The sequence below is a fragment of the Leptonotus elevatus genome, chromosome 2, assembly GCF_054856555.1.
Source record: "Leptonotus elevatus isolate MCC_2025b chromosome 2, RoL_Lele_1.0, whole genome shotgun sequence".
Classification (NCBI taxonomy): domain Eukaryota; kingdom Metazoa; phylum Chordata; class Actinopteri; order Syngnathiformes; family Syngnathidae; genus Leptonotus; species Leptonotus elevatus.
Window position 1 is genome coordinate 25,984,843 of NC_141240.1, and position 20,186 is coordinate 26,005,028.

Consider the following 20,186-nt stretch of genomic DNA (forward strand, 5'->3'; position numbering starts at 1 on the left):
GATCCTGATCATGAATCACGTGTGTTAGCAGAGAGAACCATGGAAAACAGGCTGGATAGTGGCTCTCGAGGACCGAACTTGGCTACCCCTGGTTTAAAAGCATGGTCCTGGAGGGCCAGTTTCCTGCAGGTTTTGGAGGTTTCCCTGCTCCAACACACCTGTTCAAATCAACAGGATCATTATCAGGCTTATGCATAGCTTTCTAACTAAGAGAAACATCCAAAATCTGTAGGCCTACCGACCCTCGAGGACCGAGTTTGGACACCGCTTGTTTAGAGAGAGGTGGGAAAACAAATTTGTGTTATTACAACATAATTCTTAGTAGATGGATGGGCCAGCTCATTTGTATATGAGGTAAAATAAAATATAGAATGGAATGGTACAAAATAAAAATATATAAATCTGTAAATTTTTTATGTTAATCAAATGTATTCTCATTATTTAATTGCATTATGTTATTAGTTTTATATTTTTAAAAAAGAGGAAATTGTTAAAAGTAGCTATAGGCTTTATTATTTTACTAAGATGTGCTCTACATTGAAATGCATCAATTATTAAAAAAGGTAAACGAATAAAACGTTTTCACACATTTTAATAAATCGATTTTAGGAAACAAACATCTATTCCAGGACAGGACTCTTGAGAATGTGAATGCACGCTGATGGGCCGAATTAAAAAACAGATGTTATCCGCGGCCCTGATGCAGTTTCCTGGCAATTCTTTACGTCAGCAGAAATAATGAGCAGACAGCTGAGCCAGCCATGCATACAACTGACGATACCTCCCCACACATAGGTCAAAACCACAAATTCTGCGAAATGTCAGCTGACTGCTGTTGACTCAGCGTCGGACCACCAGCCGGGGTCAACTGCACGCGATGGCCAGCGCGCTGCGTGCAGGCTGCACGCGAAATGTCACGTGCTTGCATTACATCCGCATTCGAGGAACGCCTTGCATGAGCTGCTATAGCACAGTCATAATCAAAAATACGATACATGAATATGTGCAGTGTAAAGTGTTTTTGTTTTCGTGTATTATAAAATGCTTTCCTGAAAGAGATTTGCAATTGCATTAATGCCAGTACACGGACGTACCAAGCTGCTTTTAACATGGAATTACTTTAATTTAGCAGAGATGTAAGAAACGCATTGTGAAATATCCCGGTAACAAAACCTGCCTTTCACCATCATCCCGTGATACCGCGTTGTTACTTAAGTTATGCCTACCTGCAAAAAGTGCCGCTGCATTTTACAATTTCGCTTCAAAACATGATCTACTCAACACTGTCGAATTGGGATGGAAAGGTACTGAATCAAAGGAGGAACAACGCCAGAGTTTGACGAGCTTCAAACAAAGTCAGAAAAATAATCTTCAAATACGGATATATTTGGATGACGACTCGAGTTGCATTTAGCTGTTCCTGTCACATATTCTTATGATTGACATGGAACTCTAGGATCAGATATACTGTATGTTAATGAAATGGTGTCAGACTCATTAAAACATGGTGGTATATTTTTCCATTCATTTTCCACCGCTTATCCGGGTTGGGTTGCAGGGGAAGTAGCTTTATTAGGGAAACCCAGACTTGTTCAACTCTACTGGGGGAATCCCAAGGCATAGACTCTGCCCAGTGTGACGGGGCCAGAACACCTCACCAGGTAGGCATCCTATATGCCAGAAGCACCGCATCTGGTTTCTCTCGATGCAGATACAATGATATATTTTCTTTCTTCCACAATTAAATAATTACACAGCCAATGTGCATGACAGGCTTGACAGCAACATGCGACATTCATTCTTGCATGGTTTAAAAAAAATACTAGAACCACTACTCGCAAAACAAACATTAACAAAATGACATCTATGCTGACGTCACATGTCCTTGCTAACATCAGCAATTTGCCATCATGATTAAGTTGGTCAGCGCAAGCAAAGTTCGACTCGCAAAACATCTGTAGTGATCTGCACAAATTTTCATCCAATTTTATCGGCGATCTAATTAAACAAAATATTTTTTGTACGTTATGTGCTAATGCTGGTATTAAGATTTGGATTAAACTGAAGGCCAGGGTCCATTAAACATTAAAAAGAATACGACTTAAGTACACATTCACAAGCCCAATTTCATAACATATATTTCCTTTAATACATTTCAGTTGACGATGCACCCAACCACGAATACCTTCCTTCAACGGGCTAGACTTTCTTATACACACAAATTCATCAAGTTATCACTTGACAGATTCCATGTTTTAAAAAACAAACAAACAAGATACTGTATTTATTACACTCAGGTTACGGAAGGTTTGTTTTATAAAGAAATTGTCACAACATATATACAAATGAAAATGTTTGTTCAAAAAAAAAAAGAAAGTCATTTACAACTGTCGGACACATCCAACTTGAAAATCTAAAGGAGGCATGTTGTGAAATGTTTATGAAACTGGAAACAGGACGCAGCTTTTCTTCTCACTTGAAGTGTAAAACTTTGTCATCCGTTTTTAATCGTTTACGTCGGGGCTGAATGAAGTCGTCATCAGAGTCGTCCGTTTCTTCCCCCTCTCTCTCCTCCTTCTCCTGCTCCTTCTCGTTTGTGTCCACGGCCTCCTCGTCAGGCGGTTCGGGGAAGCTCTGCCCTGGGAAGATCTCCTTTAGCTTCTCCTCAAAGTAGACACTCACCGCCTTACCGGAGACGGCCATCTCGGATCCGTTCTGCCAGGGAAGGGGGAGAAAGAAGAGGAGATGGGGACAGGATGGGTTGAAGAGGAGGCGACAAATTAGATGCGATTAAAAGTTGTGCTGACAGGTCAGCCCTGGCTCAACCTTGCTGTGGAGCACCGATATCTTGCCACGACATGTCACCGCATCCCAACCCACTGCGGCTCCAGGAAACATTGCTGCAATTCAGGCAAGGTTTGCATGCACTTTTAGTCACGCTTCCACCGGAGCTCCACTTTTCCTGGATTACATGTGCCGTGTATGTGCTTCTACTGCCGCTACGCTGAAATTGGTCAATGAGATACTCCTGCCGCCATATATTATTGATCATCTCTCTTTTGCACAGTAAAAAAATATATAAAATAACTAAATAATCCACAACGAACACAGTAGAGTCCTTGAATTGGGTCCCCCCCTAAAATAAAATAAGAGTAAAAACAGACTGGGTTTTTGTTTTCAGAGGACGATATGGTTTATTGATTGTTCAGTTTGTTTTGTACACTCATTGTGCGTGGCTAGGTTGAGTGAGTGTTTTGTGAGTAGAAAAAATACAAAGGAGAGAAACAGCCAAAAATGTTATGAACGTGTCTGTGGGATGAAAGCTGATGGTTGACACAAATGCCCTTGCCTTGTATGTTTTTTCTTGAGCAACCATGATTGTGAGTCTTTACACTGTTTTCACAGGACGTTTGGTGAATTGGATTTAAGCTCTTAGTCAGCTAGCATTAGTTGATGCCTTTTTCAGACGGGCATGTAGAGCGCTTGTCCTTTCGTATAGACTTGCATATTTTACAAGCGCTCGTTCCACCGGTCCCATATTTAATAATATATTGGTACAAGCTCGAGGCACCGCTGCTAGTTTGCTGTGCCAACCGACCAAATGTTGATTTCAGCGAGGCATCGGTTTTCTTTCCAAAACACGTGATCGCAGCATAACAAATTCACTCCAAGCCATTTTCACTGAAGCAACCCCCTTCGCTCCCGGCTGTTTTACTAGATTTTGACTTATTTTGCAAGGCCCACAGAATATTGTTTTCTATTGCTATAAAAACGTGGAACCTACCAAAAGAAAGTTTAGAGGATACTTGTATCTGTTTCAGTTCTGCTGCAATTAACATTAGAATATAGATAGCTAAGTTTCATCATTATTCACAAACCTGTTGAAAACACTAGGGAAAAGAGCTTGTTGCAACATGATCTCTTATACTCTGCTGCCACCTGCTGGCGTTTTTTGTTGTAATAACTACCATCGCTTTAAGCGACCTTCAGGTCAGCGGCTGCATCAAAGCCTTCTTTTCTGTATGCTCTAGCATAAATAAATAAAAAAAAAACATACAAAACGTAAATATGTTTTGGGGACCATGGCAATATTTAAAATACAACATTTTTGGCAGCAAATGAGTTAATTGAAGTGGTAAAGTCGACACGTCAACAAATGCAGGGGGGTTAGATTATATGGCCTGCAGGCCAAGACCAACCGTCAGGGGTCCAATCCAGAAAGCGGGGATTCATTTTTACATACAGACTCCTATTTTGAAACTTGCTAATTGTCAAATGATTTTTAATTCACAAGTAATTTTATAAGATACAGACAGTATATAGATCCACTCCGATCGGTTAATTGCACATGTGTACATGAAAATTGATAACATTGTTGAAATGGCACTCACTTTGTTCAGAAATTTCAAATTGCTCAAATGATTCGAAACAAGATTTGCAACAAAACAAAATAATCAATTGTGAATATTTTCCAAATGTACTCGCACCAAAAAAAAAAAGGGGGAAAAGTGGAACTCCTGCGAGGAATATACCGGTTCAGCCTACTTGAGATCCAATTTGGGTACATGTGGCCCTTGAACTGAAATGAAGTCAGCATGTTTGAAATAAGTGAAACTAAACTGAATGCCAAAGGGCCACAATATTTCTTAAAGCGCAGCGGGAGGGGGCAGGACATCTGTGCTCCATTTCAAACATCTTACCTGCGTATTAATCGCTTTCTCCTCAGCATAAACCTGGATTATTCGAGACATCTAAAAAGGGGCAATAACATTACAACACAGACAGTCAAGTAGCAGGGGGAGAAAAGCGTTCAGAGCATAGGCAGATGTGGAAAGAACAGATTGGAAGTCTGTGTATGGGTGACCGTGTCCAGGCTATTTTCCAATCACCCAGGGCGAAAAAGAAACATGACCCGTGTTGTAAACGCACACTTTCCCTGACATGTGATTTCTAAAAAAAAAAAAAAAAGGGGGGAAAAAACATGCTTTTTTTTTTTAAGTGCAGTTGTGTTTCGATAAAAGGAGTACAAACTACTACTGTCTCGCTAACAAATAATCTTGCAGATTTAAGACTACTGTACATTTGGTAAGACTTCAGCTCAGCCAGCATCTAAAGGATAAAATCAACAAATGTGTTTTGCTTTTTCTTTGGCTTTTTGTGATACCACCAATGAAGGAATGACCATTGTGATGAAAAATTGAAACGAAAATAAAACTTAAGGTGAGATCGGAAAGCAGTACAATACACAAATCTTTGTTACAATATGCCCAAAGTGACGTCAGGAAGGTTGACTGTGCAACTAGTTTTTATATTTTACTATTAACACTATCAACTTATTGCTAAACTATCACAAAAAGTGCATAGCCTTATCCAAGTTGATTTGCCTTCCTAGCAATAATTTTTCATTTCACCTCTTCAAAGGTGCTCATTAGTCATTTCACATTGACAACCCGTTTGAATATGTAAAAAAGAAAGAAAAAAAGAAGTCAAAACTAGCTTAAAAATGCCTGTACAGTTAATAGGGGCTTTATAATGAGACTGAGAACTTCCATTACAGTAGAACTTTGGTTTATGAAGAATCTGGTTCACAAACAAATCAGGTTAGACAAAGTTTTCTTACCTACCTACCTTACCTTGATTTATGTACTATTTCCCATGTGAGAACTCTCTTGGCATAAACGCCCTGAAGGATTAGTTGGGGAAGGGGATTTATTTATACCAGTAAGCCTTGCTAAAACTATATCCAGGGAGCTCGCGTCCTGGTTGAAGGTGGATTCGGGGCACTTGATGGCTTGACACTGCTGGCTATTCTACAATGGCTAGCTTTCACTGAGACTGCACTTCCTCGCTGCAACAATTCACAGATTTTGATATTGTATAGTTTTTATTTTAACCACCACCCCATATAGATACAGTAAATACAACTGTGTTTTAGGGGCTGGAATAAATTAATTTCATTTTATTCATTTCAAAGGACAGCATTTTTTTGTTGCGACATCTTCATGTTGAAAACGAGGTCACAGAACTAATTACCGGTAAATCTGAACCCATGGTTTTCCTAATGGGAAAAATAGGCCAGAAATTAGGACAAACCAAACATTAACTAGTGTCCCGGAACACACTTCTGGTTTATGTGTAACGTATCATCACCATCAACACTTGTCTTCACAATCAAAGTCAAAATGACATGTATTCGATCCTAATGACCGTTGTCTGTTTTGTGTGGAGTGTTCTCTCCCTCTACTACTTGAATTTTTGTTAACACTCAATGTTTAGGATAATCACATTTATCTATGGCTTCAGGAAGATAAAGACAATAAAAGATGTCAGCAAAGTCAAAGTTCTCAATACACTATCATGACAATGTTGACTTTCCAAAAGCATATAAACATAACTGCACTTTCCACTAGAAGCTATTCATTGCACCTTTTGTGGTCATTCTATTCAAAATATGCATGCACACTCAAACACACACCAGATGTTATTCCCAAAGCAGGCAAAAAAGTCATGCTACGCACCTCGTTGTACTTTGCACAGTTTTCGAAGATCCTGCGCAGGTCACACACAAATTCCTGGATGGACATGTAGTGCTGAGGGTTCCGCAGCTGCAGCTTTTTCTTCACCTTCTTCAAGTCCATAGGGTGCTTGATGATTCTGTAGTAGTTAGGCACCTAAATTAAAGAAAGAAAAAAAGGTAAGACAGTTTAACGCCTGATTGAAACATGTGTGGACTGCAGCTTTGTATGAAGAGAAAATACATTAACAGTGAAAACGTTTTAAACAATCTTGGTATAAAAGGAAACATGAATGACCTTGCTTTGTTGAATACAAATACAATTTACCTGTTGTGGAAAACTAGTTTTGCAGTTCAAGCACCTCACAAACAAATAAGACCCCGAGGCCATCCAATTTGGTATTTGGCCAGAATTTTAAACGGTACTGCCATCACATCACGCAAGAAGTCATGCATATCATGAGACCCATCAGCATAACGTCTCAACACACCACAGTTAAGCATTTAAAGATTAACTATGTACTCTGCTTTTCTTTGGCATTTTTGTAACACATTTTCCAAAAGTGGGATCAATTTCAACAAGAGAAGAACAATAACGTGAGACGGGAATAGTAGACAACTGAGGTTAAGCATAATGCCTCCATCAAAGTTAATTTTGCTTTATTGTTTGAAAATGTTTTACATTTTTATGACAATCAAAAAGTTAAAATGTTGGAAAACTTGTTTCTAAACCTCAAAATGATGGTAGAGTACTATAGAAAAGATTGAATGAGATTAAGTTTACATTTACCAAATTAACAGAAATTTAACGTTGACGGTTGAACTGTTGTGTGTGTGTGTGTGTGTGTGTGCTTGTGTCATGCATGGCAACTCACAGAGCTAGGGACAGGCTCCCGGAAGCCCACACTCAGCTCATGACAGAAGATATACAGTAGGAGGCGCTCACTTTTCTGCAGAGACGTAAGAAAAGAATGAACTTTGCCAGCCAGGATGATCGAGCCCAGTGCAGATGTGCTTTGGATGTACTCACCCTCTGGTCCTCAGGATTAAGGGCATTCTCTCCACTGACTTTGCTGCTGTCGTCACAGTACTCTATTTCGGGACTTGATATACTCCGGCAAAATGTGCACAGAAAATCCCCCCTGAGAAATATATATATATATTTAGAAAAAAAACATAACTCAAACAGTGGAAGTTTGAAAGCGCAGAACTCATTCACGTCATACTCACTTGGGGAAGATTTTGATGGTGGGCACATGACATTTCATGTGGAACACTTTGGGACAGCGGTCACAGCACAGCAAGTTGCCACCATTAATGCAAACAGCACACCAGTCTTCATTGGGGTCATCCTCCTTCCCGTCAGGATTGCCTGTCGCGTTTGATGCCCCCTGCCCTTTGGCCATACACCCGTTGGTTAGCTGTGTACCAGAGCCGTTGAGCCCCGAGCAAGAGGTTTCAGACTGGAGCTCCGATTTAATATTTTCCCTTGAGTTGTTTCCAGGACTGCTCATCTGTAAGGAAGAGAAAGGCAGGTTTTAGTCTAGTTGTAATACTGTACACAGAAAAACAAATGGTCAACAAACTTAATGATTCATGATATAGCATCTAATTTAGTGTTGGATGGAAAACACATTTTGATTCAAATTATGCACATTTTCTTTTCGTTCATGCTACTTTCAAGTAGCAAACTAGGAATTGAAATTTAGCACAGACATTTTAAAATATGAATGATTCTTTTCTGGGCAAGCCGGAAATTTAGTCCCGGTTTCCGTCGACTCCGGGTTATCAATACCCAACCCTATGTTAGCTCTTTCACACGCAGGGTTGATTTGATCATGTGGGCTCTCCATGCTAGATTTAGACGCTACTGGATAAAAGAGCAGGAGCGGAGTCATGCGTAATAATTTGCAACGCAGTGTGTTTTGAGCGTAATTATGCAGGCGTGGACTATTGACAAATAAGGTGACTTCTGAAGGCAATGCTTTGACACAAATGAACACCACAATTTTCAGATTGATTTGTCTGCTTAACATTTTAAAAATTCTTTAGCATTTTCACCCATCTCACAATTATGTGCTACTTTGTGTGAATGTAAGATTACAAAATATACACCCAAAAAAAAGTTATGAATACTTTTTCAAGGCACTGTAAAAGCAGGTACAAGATAAATGTCAGTGAAAGGGGTGTGCACAAACAGTGCTGTATCTCTCAAGCTAGGGCGGTGTAGTCAATGCTATGCTCAAGGGTGCCTCAACAGTACACAGAAAGTAGACTAGCACATCTCCAATGACACTAGTTGCCATTTTCCATACCATGCAAGCACTCCTCCCAGAGTCTCGAGCTTGCTCCAACTTGGTGGAAGACCCTGGACACCCGTATGTGTCATCCGAACCAGGCTCCTGTTTGACCCGAACAGTTTCCACAGTACCGCTACCTACTGCTGTTCTCCCCGCAGAGCTACAACTTGAGAAGAGGGCAGAAGAGAACAAACAAGCCATGTAAGAAGCTGGAACAATTGCTAAGGGCCACGCCATGTTATTTTGTTCAATATAAACTGAATGTCTTTATATGAAACAATAAATTGTGTTGTTCTAAAAAGCTTTAGATGGTCAAGGCCTTTTCACACTGCACTTGTTGTCTTTGTTGCATCATGTAAGGACGACCGAATCCTGGTGCACGCTTGCCCATATTTGGAAGTGCTTGCATAGCGGCCAACCAGGAAGTAACAACAGGGAAGCTTTCTTGCTGGTTGGTCAATTGCTGTTAGCATTTTGAAATCACTCCGCCAGACACACTCCTATTGGATGTAGCACGTCACGTCACATCACCACGACGGCCCTCTTGAAGTGTATTTTTCAAATAGAGGGTGCATCACACACCCACCTTACACGTCACACTGCGACTCGCTGTTCCCTCGTCGAGCCCTTGTAGCAGTTTACTAAGTTGCTAAGTGCAGTGTAAAAAGGCCTTTATAATAAATAAAAACGTAAAATTTAAAATGAGTCATTAATATTACACACTTCCACTTTTTTTAGGTCTGCAAAATGAAGCAATGACACAGTGACACCTCACCTGCCTCTACTGCCTGTGCTGGAGGTGCTGGACGGCCGTGCTGGAGTGTGTGCATTGGAAAGACCTGCAGAGTGCAGACACATATGGCATCATATAAAAATTTATGTTAAAACGTTCAAGAGGCGAGTCTGAGGTCCACAAGCGGTATAATAATATATAATGTAATTTGAGTTGATGAAGACTAAATACTATATTAAGGCATTAATAATATGTTAGGAATTGGATACCTGAGGATCCAGGCGAGTGTATAGAAAGTCCAGGGGAGGGGTTCATGTCCACTGAACCGGACTGCTGTTGGGTGCTTGCTGCGATATAGCGAGTCAGAAGGTGGCCAAGACTGCTTGAACCCGCATCCTCTAGCTATGGCAAAAAAAATTAAAATTGCGTTACATTTTGTTGGTGCTCCAGATAAAATACTAAAAGCAAAATTACTAAGTTACATATTTGCCAAAATGACTAGTATATTCAAAAGGCAATGTATGGTGGCATGCTGCAATTCAAAGTGACACACCCCTGTTCAAATGCAAGGCTTTTGTGATGAAAAAAAGAAGAAGAAGAGACCAAGATAAATTCTACCAAAACTATTTTCACCATTAATGTGACTTAACCTGTTGACCCCCCCCCCCCTAATTTTTTTAAGGTGAGTAATAAAATACAGAAAACGTACAATAACTTTGCTGCATAAATATGTACGTCTACCAATTATTCGAGAGATCCGTATTACTAAGGCAGAGGTTCCAATTTGAAGAAACACAGTAAACGAAAATTTGAATGTAGGATATAGCACAATTTTAACAAGATTGTTTTGGTTACATCTGCACAATTCATGTGGATGGTGTTTCTTCAGCTAACTAAACTGTTAACAGTAGTGCTGAACGATTAAATGCATTTGAAATATAGATGTGATTTGCTTACTGCAAAGGCTGCAATTTGATTGGTCAAAATGTGTCCTCTGAGCAAATGATTTGAAAATGCAAAGTTGTCCGCCTGGCCGTCACATATTAAAAGTAGAGGAGGATAAATGCGTCTGTATGTGGCCACATGCTACTTCGTCTGAAATTGAAGACTTCATTATTTGCACCTTTCTTGTCAATAACATTCTAATATGCACACCTGAATGGGTGGGATCTCTGGTAGACAGGGTAAGTTCTCTGGGTTGGTGACTGAAGGGATGAGCTCAATGGGACCGATGACTGGGTTGGCGGGGCCTCGATGAGCGTGTGCTCCTGCCATGCTGGCGCTGGTGGGACTTGTGGGGTTTGCATTGTGACCCGACGCCACTGGGAAAGGGCCTGCATGGCCTGGGTTGGAATGCTGAATAAAAACGGGGAAAGATTCGGGGGGAGGTGTTGAGACAAAGGAGAAGAGAAATGTTGGAAAAAGAAGAAAAAGGATCAATCAGTAAGTGTCGTTAAAACATAAAATGAAATAAAAAAAGTTTGCTGTGTGAAGATGGTTGGCAATCATGCATTTGGATGACAAACATGCTTCTCAAAATACACGAATGACAAAGTAGAAAAAGGTACCAAACCCCAGATTGCAGTAAGAAACGAAACCTTTGGTGGTTCATCTCAGATTCTAACGACATCTGGACACAAAAACAAACATGGCGGGGTATAGTGGAGGTTTTGCTGACCTAGTTTACATGCAAAAATGGGTGTACAATTTTAATACCGCAGTAAAAGACAAACACCCTGAGTCTCATTACTAAAACACGAGGATGATCATTCTACTCGTTATTCCTTTTTTAATTTGTTTTTACTAGCAGCTCTTACGTTACGATTTGGCATTCAGTACATTATAATATATTTAATAATTCGGGTTTACTGCATTTTATTTGACCGTATAAATATCAATAATGGGTGAGCAATCAAATAACGGTTGTGTTGTATGTTAAAGTATGGTCATGGAGACTCACTCCTATTGAATCTTAGGTAAGATTAAATGAGATTAATTTAGTTCTTATATACAGATAGTGCTATGACAAAGTATTTGTCATTCTTACTTTTTTCATAGTTTCCTTAGTTTAATGTCTACGATCATCAAACAAATATCAGAGTTCACGATAACCCAAGTCAACATTAAATGCAGTACTTTATAGGGGATTTTATTTGGATGTGCTATTCAAAATGAAAGTTACGTATGTAACTACGGTTCTATGAGTCCCGGACGACCGTCAGGTGGCGGTGCTAAAACAGCACGGAAAATCCCCCACGCGCACGCGTCAATCGAGAAAGAATTCATAAAGCATATGTCCATTGTTCTGGCTGACGTGACCCTTATGTATAAAGGTGGAGCGTGTCTCTCAGAACCTTCTCGCGCAAACCAACACGAGGGTCCTGAGTGACAAGCAAGGCTGGCGGTCACTCGGGACTCATAGAACAGTAGGTACATACCTAACTTTCGTTCTATTTCGTCCCTCCCAACTGCCAGGTGGCGGTGCTGAAACAGCACGGAACGCCAAATACCAGCGATGTCACGAAGACCCGGAAAAGTGTACCTTACAGATGGGCCTCCGCCGGACCTCGAACCACATCCAGTGGATGAGGAGAGGTGACATCCAAACTGTAGAATCTGGAGAACGTGCAAGGAGACGGCCAGGAAGCAGCCGCCCAAACGTCCTCCAATTACACTTCTTTCAGAACTGCCCATGACGTAGACACTCCTGGTGGAGTGACTGCGCACCCCAGGAGGAGGGGGACGACCAGAGACCCGATACGACTGCTGAATCACCTCCCCGATCCAACGTGAGAGGCGTTGCTTGCATACAGCAGCCCCTTTATTCGGGCCGCTGTAAGCCACAAAAAGCTGGGTGGATGCACGGAAACATGCCGTAGTATCCAAATAAGAGCGGAGCGCCCTCACAGGACAACAAAACCCAGGGGCGTCAACCCCATCCGTCGACGGTGGAGCAAAACGAGCGAGACGAATAGGGTGGTTGGCTTGAGAGCCAGACAAAACTTTTGGCACAAATGCAGCATTTGGCCACAACGTGACCCCTGCCCCGTCAGGGAGCCAAACAAACGCATTCGGGGCTAACAGATAGGGCGTGGAGCTCCCGCACCCGCTTAGCGGATGCTATTGCAAGCAGAAACACTGTCTTGCGAGACAGCCAGCGAATTTTCCCTTCGGCCAACGGTTCGAAAGGGGACTTACTCAATGCGTCGAGCACCAGACAAAGGTCCCAGGTGGGGACTTGAGGCGGGTTCCTAGAACGAAGGCGAAGGGTACCCCCGAGGAAGGAGGCCACTAAGTTATGGCAACCCACAGACTTGCCATCCACTGCAATATGGCGGGCCAGAATGGCCGCCACGTAGACCTTGATCGTAGAAGGGGAACGCCCCTTATCGCAAACAGATTGGAGGAATTCCAGCACAGTGGGAATAGGGCACGTCACGGGATCCCTTCCGCAATTTGCACACCACTCCGTAAACAGCTTCCACCTGTTAGCATACAGCGAACGAGTGGACGGAGCCCTGGTATTAAGGATTGTATGCTGAACAGAAGACGAGCACTCAGTCAGCAATGGGTCTCGACCCTCAGCGGCCAGACACACAGATGGAGTCTGCGGGGATCGGGATGCCAAATCTGACCCCGCTGATGGGACAGTAGATCCAAGCGACTGGGCAGGATCCACGGTTCAGAGAAGCAGAGACTGCGTAGAAGAGTGAACCAAGTCCAACAAAACCTACAAGTGCTCACGGCAACACGTAAGTGAGCGTTTGTGTCGTCATCAAGTAGTAAACATCATGAAGCCATCAACCAACATCAAGGCGGCTGGCGACCCACGGACGGACCCGCATAGGTTGAGAGGCAATACAAGTTAGAAAACGATACGCATAACCGTATCAAACTAGCGAGTTTTAAAACAAGCCAAGCGACCGTAGGCAAGACGTTAACGGTCGCTGACTCCCACCATAAGTACTCACGAACTTGATGAGGAGCGGAGCCATGCAAAGATGGAAGGGGAGCTCCAACGTTTATACATATAATTAAAAAGTGAAAAATACACTGAGCCGTGGCCCAGCCCCCTTAAATATAAAAGGTTGGCCATCCTCAAAGAACAACTGAAATCAAGCGGTATCTATAACTGGCAATGACTTTTTCACATCTCTAGTCTATGGAGATATTGGACTACTGGTCCTTCCAGAATTGCTTTAATTGAGCAACACTAGAGGGTTTTCGGGCATGAATGGGCTTTTCATTGATTCAGTCCAAAAACGCCATTTATTTATTTTTATTTTTGTTTAACCGTTCGGAAGTAGACTTTTTGATGTCTTTGTATCGCTGACCTGCTGCGTAGGCAGCATGGGCAAGGCAACAGATTTGGTTTAGGTTTTGAAAATAATAATACCCACTGAGGGAGAACCTGGATCTTTTAGTGAATATATGCAAGGTCTCAGTATATTTTAAAACATTTTTTTAATCAGAGTTTATTTGTTGGCATTCGTAATTCTTGCACATTTTTCCAAAACCACATTACAAAATTTTGCTACATTTGTAAGGTAAAGGCAGCAGCCTACTACATCATTTGAACCAATGTTATTCAGCCAAACAGGCGTAGATATGCAACAGCTGTTGTTCTCAAGAATATTCAACTGGTGGTGTAGAGTAGATATAAACAGGAAACGAAATATCAAGTGAAAGGAGTAGCGTCTACATTTGCAGGTAAGTAAAAATGTTGGAAAATGCTAGCTATGCTATTTATTTGCTGTAATAGGTTTGCCAAAGCTAATTTACAAGAAAAGGTACGAGTTAGCTACTACTGTTAGCCTAATGGTAGGTCTTCTTGATTAGTTAAGCACGTAAAGCTGGAGACCTGAACCTACATTTCAACATTGCTGACTATTTGTCTCAAATTAAAATGACATTAAACACCTCAAATTGTGTAGACACTGTAGAGGAAAACCCAAATTGATGGATGCTATGTGGGTGATAATATGCCAGCTAGCCAGTGATGTGAATAGACATTGAGGGAGAGATAACGGAAGGAATATAAAATGATGTAAAAAAAATAATAATCCTGTGGTATACTTCGAGCAAATTTAAAAAGTGAAGCAAACGACCTTGGAATTTTGTTGAACATAAATCAAATGCAAATCTTATTATACACGTCATTTAAGTTCGAGTTTAACCGAACTTAGTGGCATAGCAATTATATGAAATTTTAATTTGTTATGATCCGATTTACAACATTCCCAATACTCCCATGTCATGACTATGAGAAATGGTGCTCAAACCAAACGCTGCTGAAGAGTTGATTTTATTCTAGTACATTTTCAGTTAATTGAACCAATGCAGGAAAGGTATATCATGGCTGTGTAAAAGTACCCCCCCCCCCCCATCCTTATAACAAGGCTGTCCATGAAAGAACTGGTCTATCTGTGGATTCCTTGGGCTTTGACATGCATGTATATTGCTTAATCCATGATTGTCACATAACATAACGACCATATTGCATACAAGTATAAATCTCTGCACTGCCTCTTCTGCCACACCACTTTCTCTAACAGCAAGGTATTTCCAAAGAAACAAAGCATTAGTGAATTTCTTCCATCCTGTCACACATCAAGCATGTTTCAAACCGAAGAGTCACGAAGCATTACAGTTTTAAATAAAGCAAAGCAGGCCCTGAATCACAAAACACTCCACATTCTATACTGTTAACTCGTCCTTCCATTTCTAACTTATGGTTCAGAGTTCTGCGGTCATAATTATTACACAGGTGCAATATATCTACCAATCACTCAGGAAAAGAGGGCAGACAGAAAGTAATAAAGTAAGACGCTTATGTAAAAATTTTGATGTATGACTTCTGACAAATAAGAGGTCGCGTCCCCCTCCTACTGAGATAAGTATTTGTAAATTGTTATAGATGGATAGGCTACTGATGATTAATGAATGGCGGGTATTGTTCTGTGGTTCATTGATGATGATTATTGATGGCATGCAGATGTTTTGGGAAAACTCACGCGTACAAACACACACGCACGCACGCACACTTGCAAAGACAAAACCTCAGAGACCATGTTACCCCTGGACATCAACCACTGTCCCTTCTTCACCGAACAACATTCCTAAAGTAGCTGCGCCTTCATATGCAAGTTTTTTTTAAATCACAGCTCTAAACCCCTTGTTCATGCTCTCTCTTTGCCGTCGATACATGGCACCAAAGTAGCCATCACTTCAGAATCAAACTCCTTCTCAAGTGAAGACAGCTCACATCTGCGTCGCCAATGGAACACATGGTTTTACTGGACATTTTCAGATTTAATTTTGTATTCTTCGACGACGGTTATAACGTTTTTGATAATGTAATGATGTAACTCATTATGGTAACAGTAAAATTGAGTTTGAAGGCTACAAACCACATCCAAACTAATCGGGAGAAATTTCATCATATAACAAGCAAATTACCCAAAACACACCATCAACACAACAAAAGATATCATCGGGGAAAAAGTGGAAGGTCTTAGACGGACGGTCAAGTCAATCACTAGACCCAGATGGAACTGTCAATTCTAGATATCCCACAGATGGTTTGTTCAAGGTTGCAAAAACCTTCGGCAGACACTTGCAAACAATTTTAATGGTTGCAAACGACAAGAAAAACTGTTTGCGACATCCATCCATCCAAGGGTCGCGGGGGTGCTGGAGCCTAATTTGTTTAATCCTTTGTTTTACAGATACATTTTACAGGAAACTATAGCTGGGAGTGACAAACAACTTGAAGGAAGAATATGTTGCCACCTATTTGCAGAAGTGTTCACTAAGTGCCCCGACACCCACTCTACAGGGAAGAGACACTAACAAGACCTGTCTTTGAAAGGATGGTACTATTTTACCTTACAACCCTATCAGATCATCTTGAATGTAGATTAAGAACACAAATCTAGATTAAGAACACATGTTCATGCCCCCTACATCTCTGTAACACTGGAAACTTGACCCGCGATGACTTCTGCAAGATGTACAGCGATGACGATCTCAACCTGAATACAGTGTGGCGCGCAACTCTACAACACATATATTTTCCACCATTAACAATAAATGATATGAGACAAAGCACAGACAAATATTGCACAGTTAATGGGCAAAAAAACATGCCCACTGACTCCGTGTTTTGTTATTCTATAATATAAAATTGGCTTCATGATCTTCTGTTAATTACTACTACGTCCTCCTTTTGTAATAATACATGTCAGAATTGTGGCTTATTTGCCACTATATGGGCGATGATTAGTGACTTTTAGAGGAGTGGCCGCGCATCATGCTAGCCACACTAGTGAGCCAGTTGTAGCTGCAGTGCGTATTCAGTCAAACCCATCAAAACAATACCTTAAAAAGAAAAAAAGAAAAGAAAAAAGAGACAGCTTTGCTCCAAAGATGAACGGCAATAGTTGAGGAACACTCCTAAAAAGGCTTGTGAGAAGATAGTAACAATTTATGGTTTTACACCCAAAAAAAAGAAGAAGAGAAAAAACACTGTGTGCCTGCGTGTGCACACTGACCTGTCGCTGTAGTTGAGGCTGCATCATGGTAGGATACTGTTGGCCATTGTGTCTCGGCTGAGCTGTGGGTATCCTTCCCTGTGGTGGGCCTGGTAGACGCATATGGTGGGATGAGGAGTACATGGAGGGAACATGCCCACCATTTACGACCATTTGGCCTCTCGGGTGCTGCTGCATACTGATGAGCCTGGGAGGCTGGTCAGGAGGTATAATGCAGAGCGGAAGGTTAGACACTCAAGCTAGTCAGTACATGCAGATCACAGCAGCATCCTTCACTATAAAGACAACGAAGCGCCTCTCGCTGTTCAAATTCAACAAGAAAACGGGTAAGTAATTTTGGAAGAACAGAATTAATTGCAGCGTCCATTCGTCTGTTAGGTTTGTTTGTTTCCCCCCCGCCATCAGCGCTTATTGGTTTCGTCCCGCCCTAAACAATGCCTAATTGCTGCAAACGTATGAGCAGGAGCGGTACAAAATAGATTCTCCGCAGTTTGTGAACACAAATACCGCGAGAATTCATCTTGCTGGCAAGGTTAACTAACATGGTCAGTTCCGACGGACTTCCGTGCTGTGTGTCTCGCGCGTGCTTGTTCACTGGGGTGACTACACCGGCGTTGCCGAGTGGATTAAAGGAGGGGCTCCTCAAACTCCTACAGAAAAAAAAAAGTTTGAACATTGCTAGTTAATCTGGTGACCTGCGGTTGTGATGGCTGCTTAATCTCAGTTCCCATTCTATAAAACTGCTTTGTTTTTAAGTTTGAATATGAATACATTGATCAAATGCTAAATGCTTGACTTGCACAAGTGGAAGGTGAATTAAGCAGTAAAATCCAGCCATTTTTATCCAATTTTAGGGCGCGTCCATTTGCTGTCGACTAAAAATTATATAACAGTTGCTCAGGGCTCGACCAATCACAGCTCACCCGTTTTCTGAAGCTGATCCGTGATTGTCACCTGAGGCCTGAGCAACTGTGATGTCATATTCAGTTAAGTGTCAAAATGGCCGCCCCCTGAGATGGACAAAAAGTTGTGGCTTTTGCTGCTCAATTCATATTCCACAAACTAAATATTAATTATACAGTGCATGATTTCACATTTTTCCCCACAATGCCACGGGGTATTGATTTGAGCATAATGCAATGTTTCTTTATGAGAAATTCTATGTTATTCTGCTCTCCAAGCACCAGCCCCTCCCAACCTGATAAAACGAGCTGTTGGTAGGGTTTGACGTCATTGCGTGCGGCCCCGCCTCCGCACCGCCCCTACAGACTAAACGCATGCCCACTTTCTTTGAGACCTCCCCCTCAATGGGATATTGACAAAAGTAGCCTTTATCAATAAACATTATGTCCAAGTGAATTCAAAGCAATCAATTATCCTTCACATTTGCAATGCCAACGTGCAATGACAATTGGCCGTCCTAAAATCCCATGTAAACCACAAGTAAAACTTATTGTGCTACCGTTCATAACGGCATGGATGGTATTGTGGTTAGCACGCTCGCCTTGTGAGCAGCAGGCTTGAGTTCAAGACCCACTCAAGGTATTTTTTTTTTCTTTTTCAAATGTTTATTGAAGATTTGAACATCCATCCAATTTCCACATGTAAAGAAGACACGGTTGTACTACAACGGCTGGCCGGTCTTGTAGCGCTCGACAACCACACGAGGAGAGGCGGGGGTTTTACTGCGTTTTACTCCTGCATTGGAAAAGTAGCCAGCAAAATACCTATTATTATTATTATTTCATTAAAAAAATACACCGCGATTGTGTCAAAAGGTAAGATGTCAAGAAATCAAGAATAAAAATGGTAGTAACAGTTGCTTGTTTTGACCAAGCAGAGGGGGAACATTATGGAATGACTCAATTCAAAGGGAAAACATATGGAATCATAAAAAAAAGGAGGGGAAGCCCTAGCATAAAATTTGTAAATTAAGATTTTGATTTGACAAGATATCTGAATACATCAGCCATTCACACTCATGTGTGGCAGGCCTTGTTCGTGTCAAGATCTGCATCTCTCAAAATACCATTAAACATTATATCACTATTCAGTTTTTACTTTTAAAAATTAAAAGCATACACAAGCAATTAGAGCCACGGGTGATAATTACATGCTTTTTTATACCTTTATGACCCCTTTTGATTTAAATAATTTTAATGTGAGACGCAGTGTGAGATGTAGAAGGCATGCAGCTTTCCTAAAGTATTGTATTATGATGGCTGTTCAAAGCAGTTTCATTTTGAATTACCTGCTGCTGAACCATGGATGGGACATTCTGTCTGGTATGTTGTTGGGGCATTTGGGAAGCGAGGCGCATCTGTTGCTGCATCTGTTGTTGCTGCTGCTGCTGCTGCTGCTGGTGTTGCTGCTGGTGTTGCTGCTGGTGTTGCTGCTGGAGATGCTGGTGCTTCTGTGCCAAGGCTGCCTGCTGCATATGCTGCAGACGGAGCTGGGCCAGATTGATCTGTCCTTGATTTTTACCATGTTGACCGTGGCCTGGTGAAACAGGAGCACCACCACCCAACATACTAGGTGGTTGTGCAGGTGGTGGTGGCTTCTCGATTACCAGATTACCTAGAATTAGAAAAAGAAGTACTTATAGTAACAGTGGGGCGGATGCATAGCAATCTATTTACTACAAACATTATTTTCTAGCTACAGTCAGGACAATAAATATTGGGACAATGACAATGATTCTGATCTTTTTGGCTTTGAACGCACAACAACATGTGCTTTAACTACAGAAAGTTTAAGAATTACAACAGTTGGCATGTATGAATCCCACTTTTTAAGGGACCAAAAGTAAAGGGACAAATTAAAAATTATTATTCAAATTTTCACTTTGTATTACTTGGTTGCAAATCCTTTGCAGTCAATCAGAACACATCACCACATGCTGAATTCCATCTTTGGTGATGGATGCTCTGCCAGGGCTCTAATCAGCAAATGCAATGCATGCTCAATCAGATTCAGGTCAGGTGATTAGTCGGGTTTATATATTCAGCCTTGTATTCCGATCAGAATGAAACTGAATGAAAATGCTCCAAATAAACACCTCAATTGGAATAAAACAGCTAAATCCG

At 41.3% G+C, this 20,186-nt stretch overlaps 1 protein-coding gene across 4 annotated transcripts in view; it reads right to left on the reverse strand.

Moving 5' to 3' along the window:
• Positions 1–2,125: 2,125 nt before the first annotated feature.
• Positions 2,126–20,186, reverse strand: part of trim33 (tripartite motif containing 33) — a 33,719-nt gene continuing 15,658 nt past the window's right edge. Inside the window, exons 9-21 of one of the 4 annotated variants that reach the window (XM_086067492.1) lie at positions 19,352–19,677; positions 17,101–17,295; positions 11,121–11,177; positions 10,703–10,903; positions 9,817–9,949; positions 9,590–9,653; positions 8,830–8,974; positions 7,745–8,028; positions 7,545–7,656; positions 7,390–7,464; positions 6,519–6,671; positions 4,701–4,751; positions 2,126–2,715 (exon numbers count right to left, since the gene is read on the reverse strand). In XM_086067492.1, the coding sequence (XP_085923618.1) occupies positions 2,473–2,715; positions 4,701–4,751; positions 6,519–6,671; positions 7,390–7,464; positions 7,545–7,656; positions 7,745–8,028; positions 8,830–8,974; positions 9,590–9,653; positions 9,817–9,949; positions 10,703–10,903; positions 11,121–11,177; positions 17,101–17,295; positions 19,352–19,677 (2,039 nt within the window). In that variant the 3' untranslated portion in view covers positions 2,126–2,472. Of the gene's footprint in view, positions 2,716–4,700; positions 4,752–6,518; positions 6,672–7,389; positions 7,465–7,544; positions 7,657–7,744; positions 8,029–8,829; positions 8,981–9,589; positions 9,654–9,816; positions 9,950–10,702; positions 10,904–11,120; positions 11,178–17,100; positions 17,296–19,351; positions 19,678–20,186 lie in introns of all 4 variants that reach the window. The other 3 variants (XM_086067491.1, XM_086067495.1, XM_086067493.1) reach the window with 3 other exon arrangements.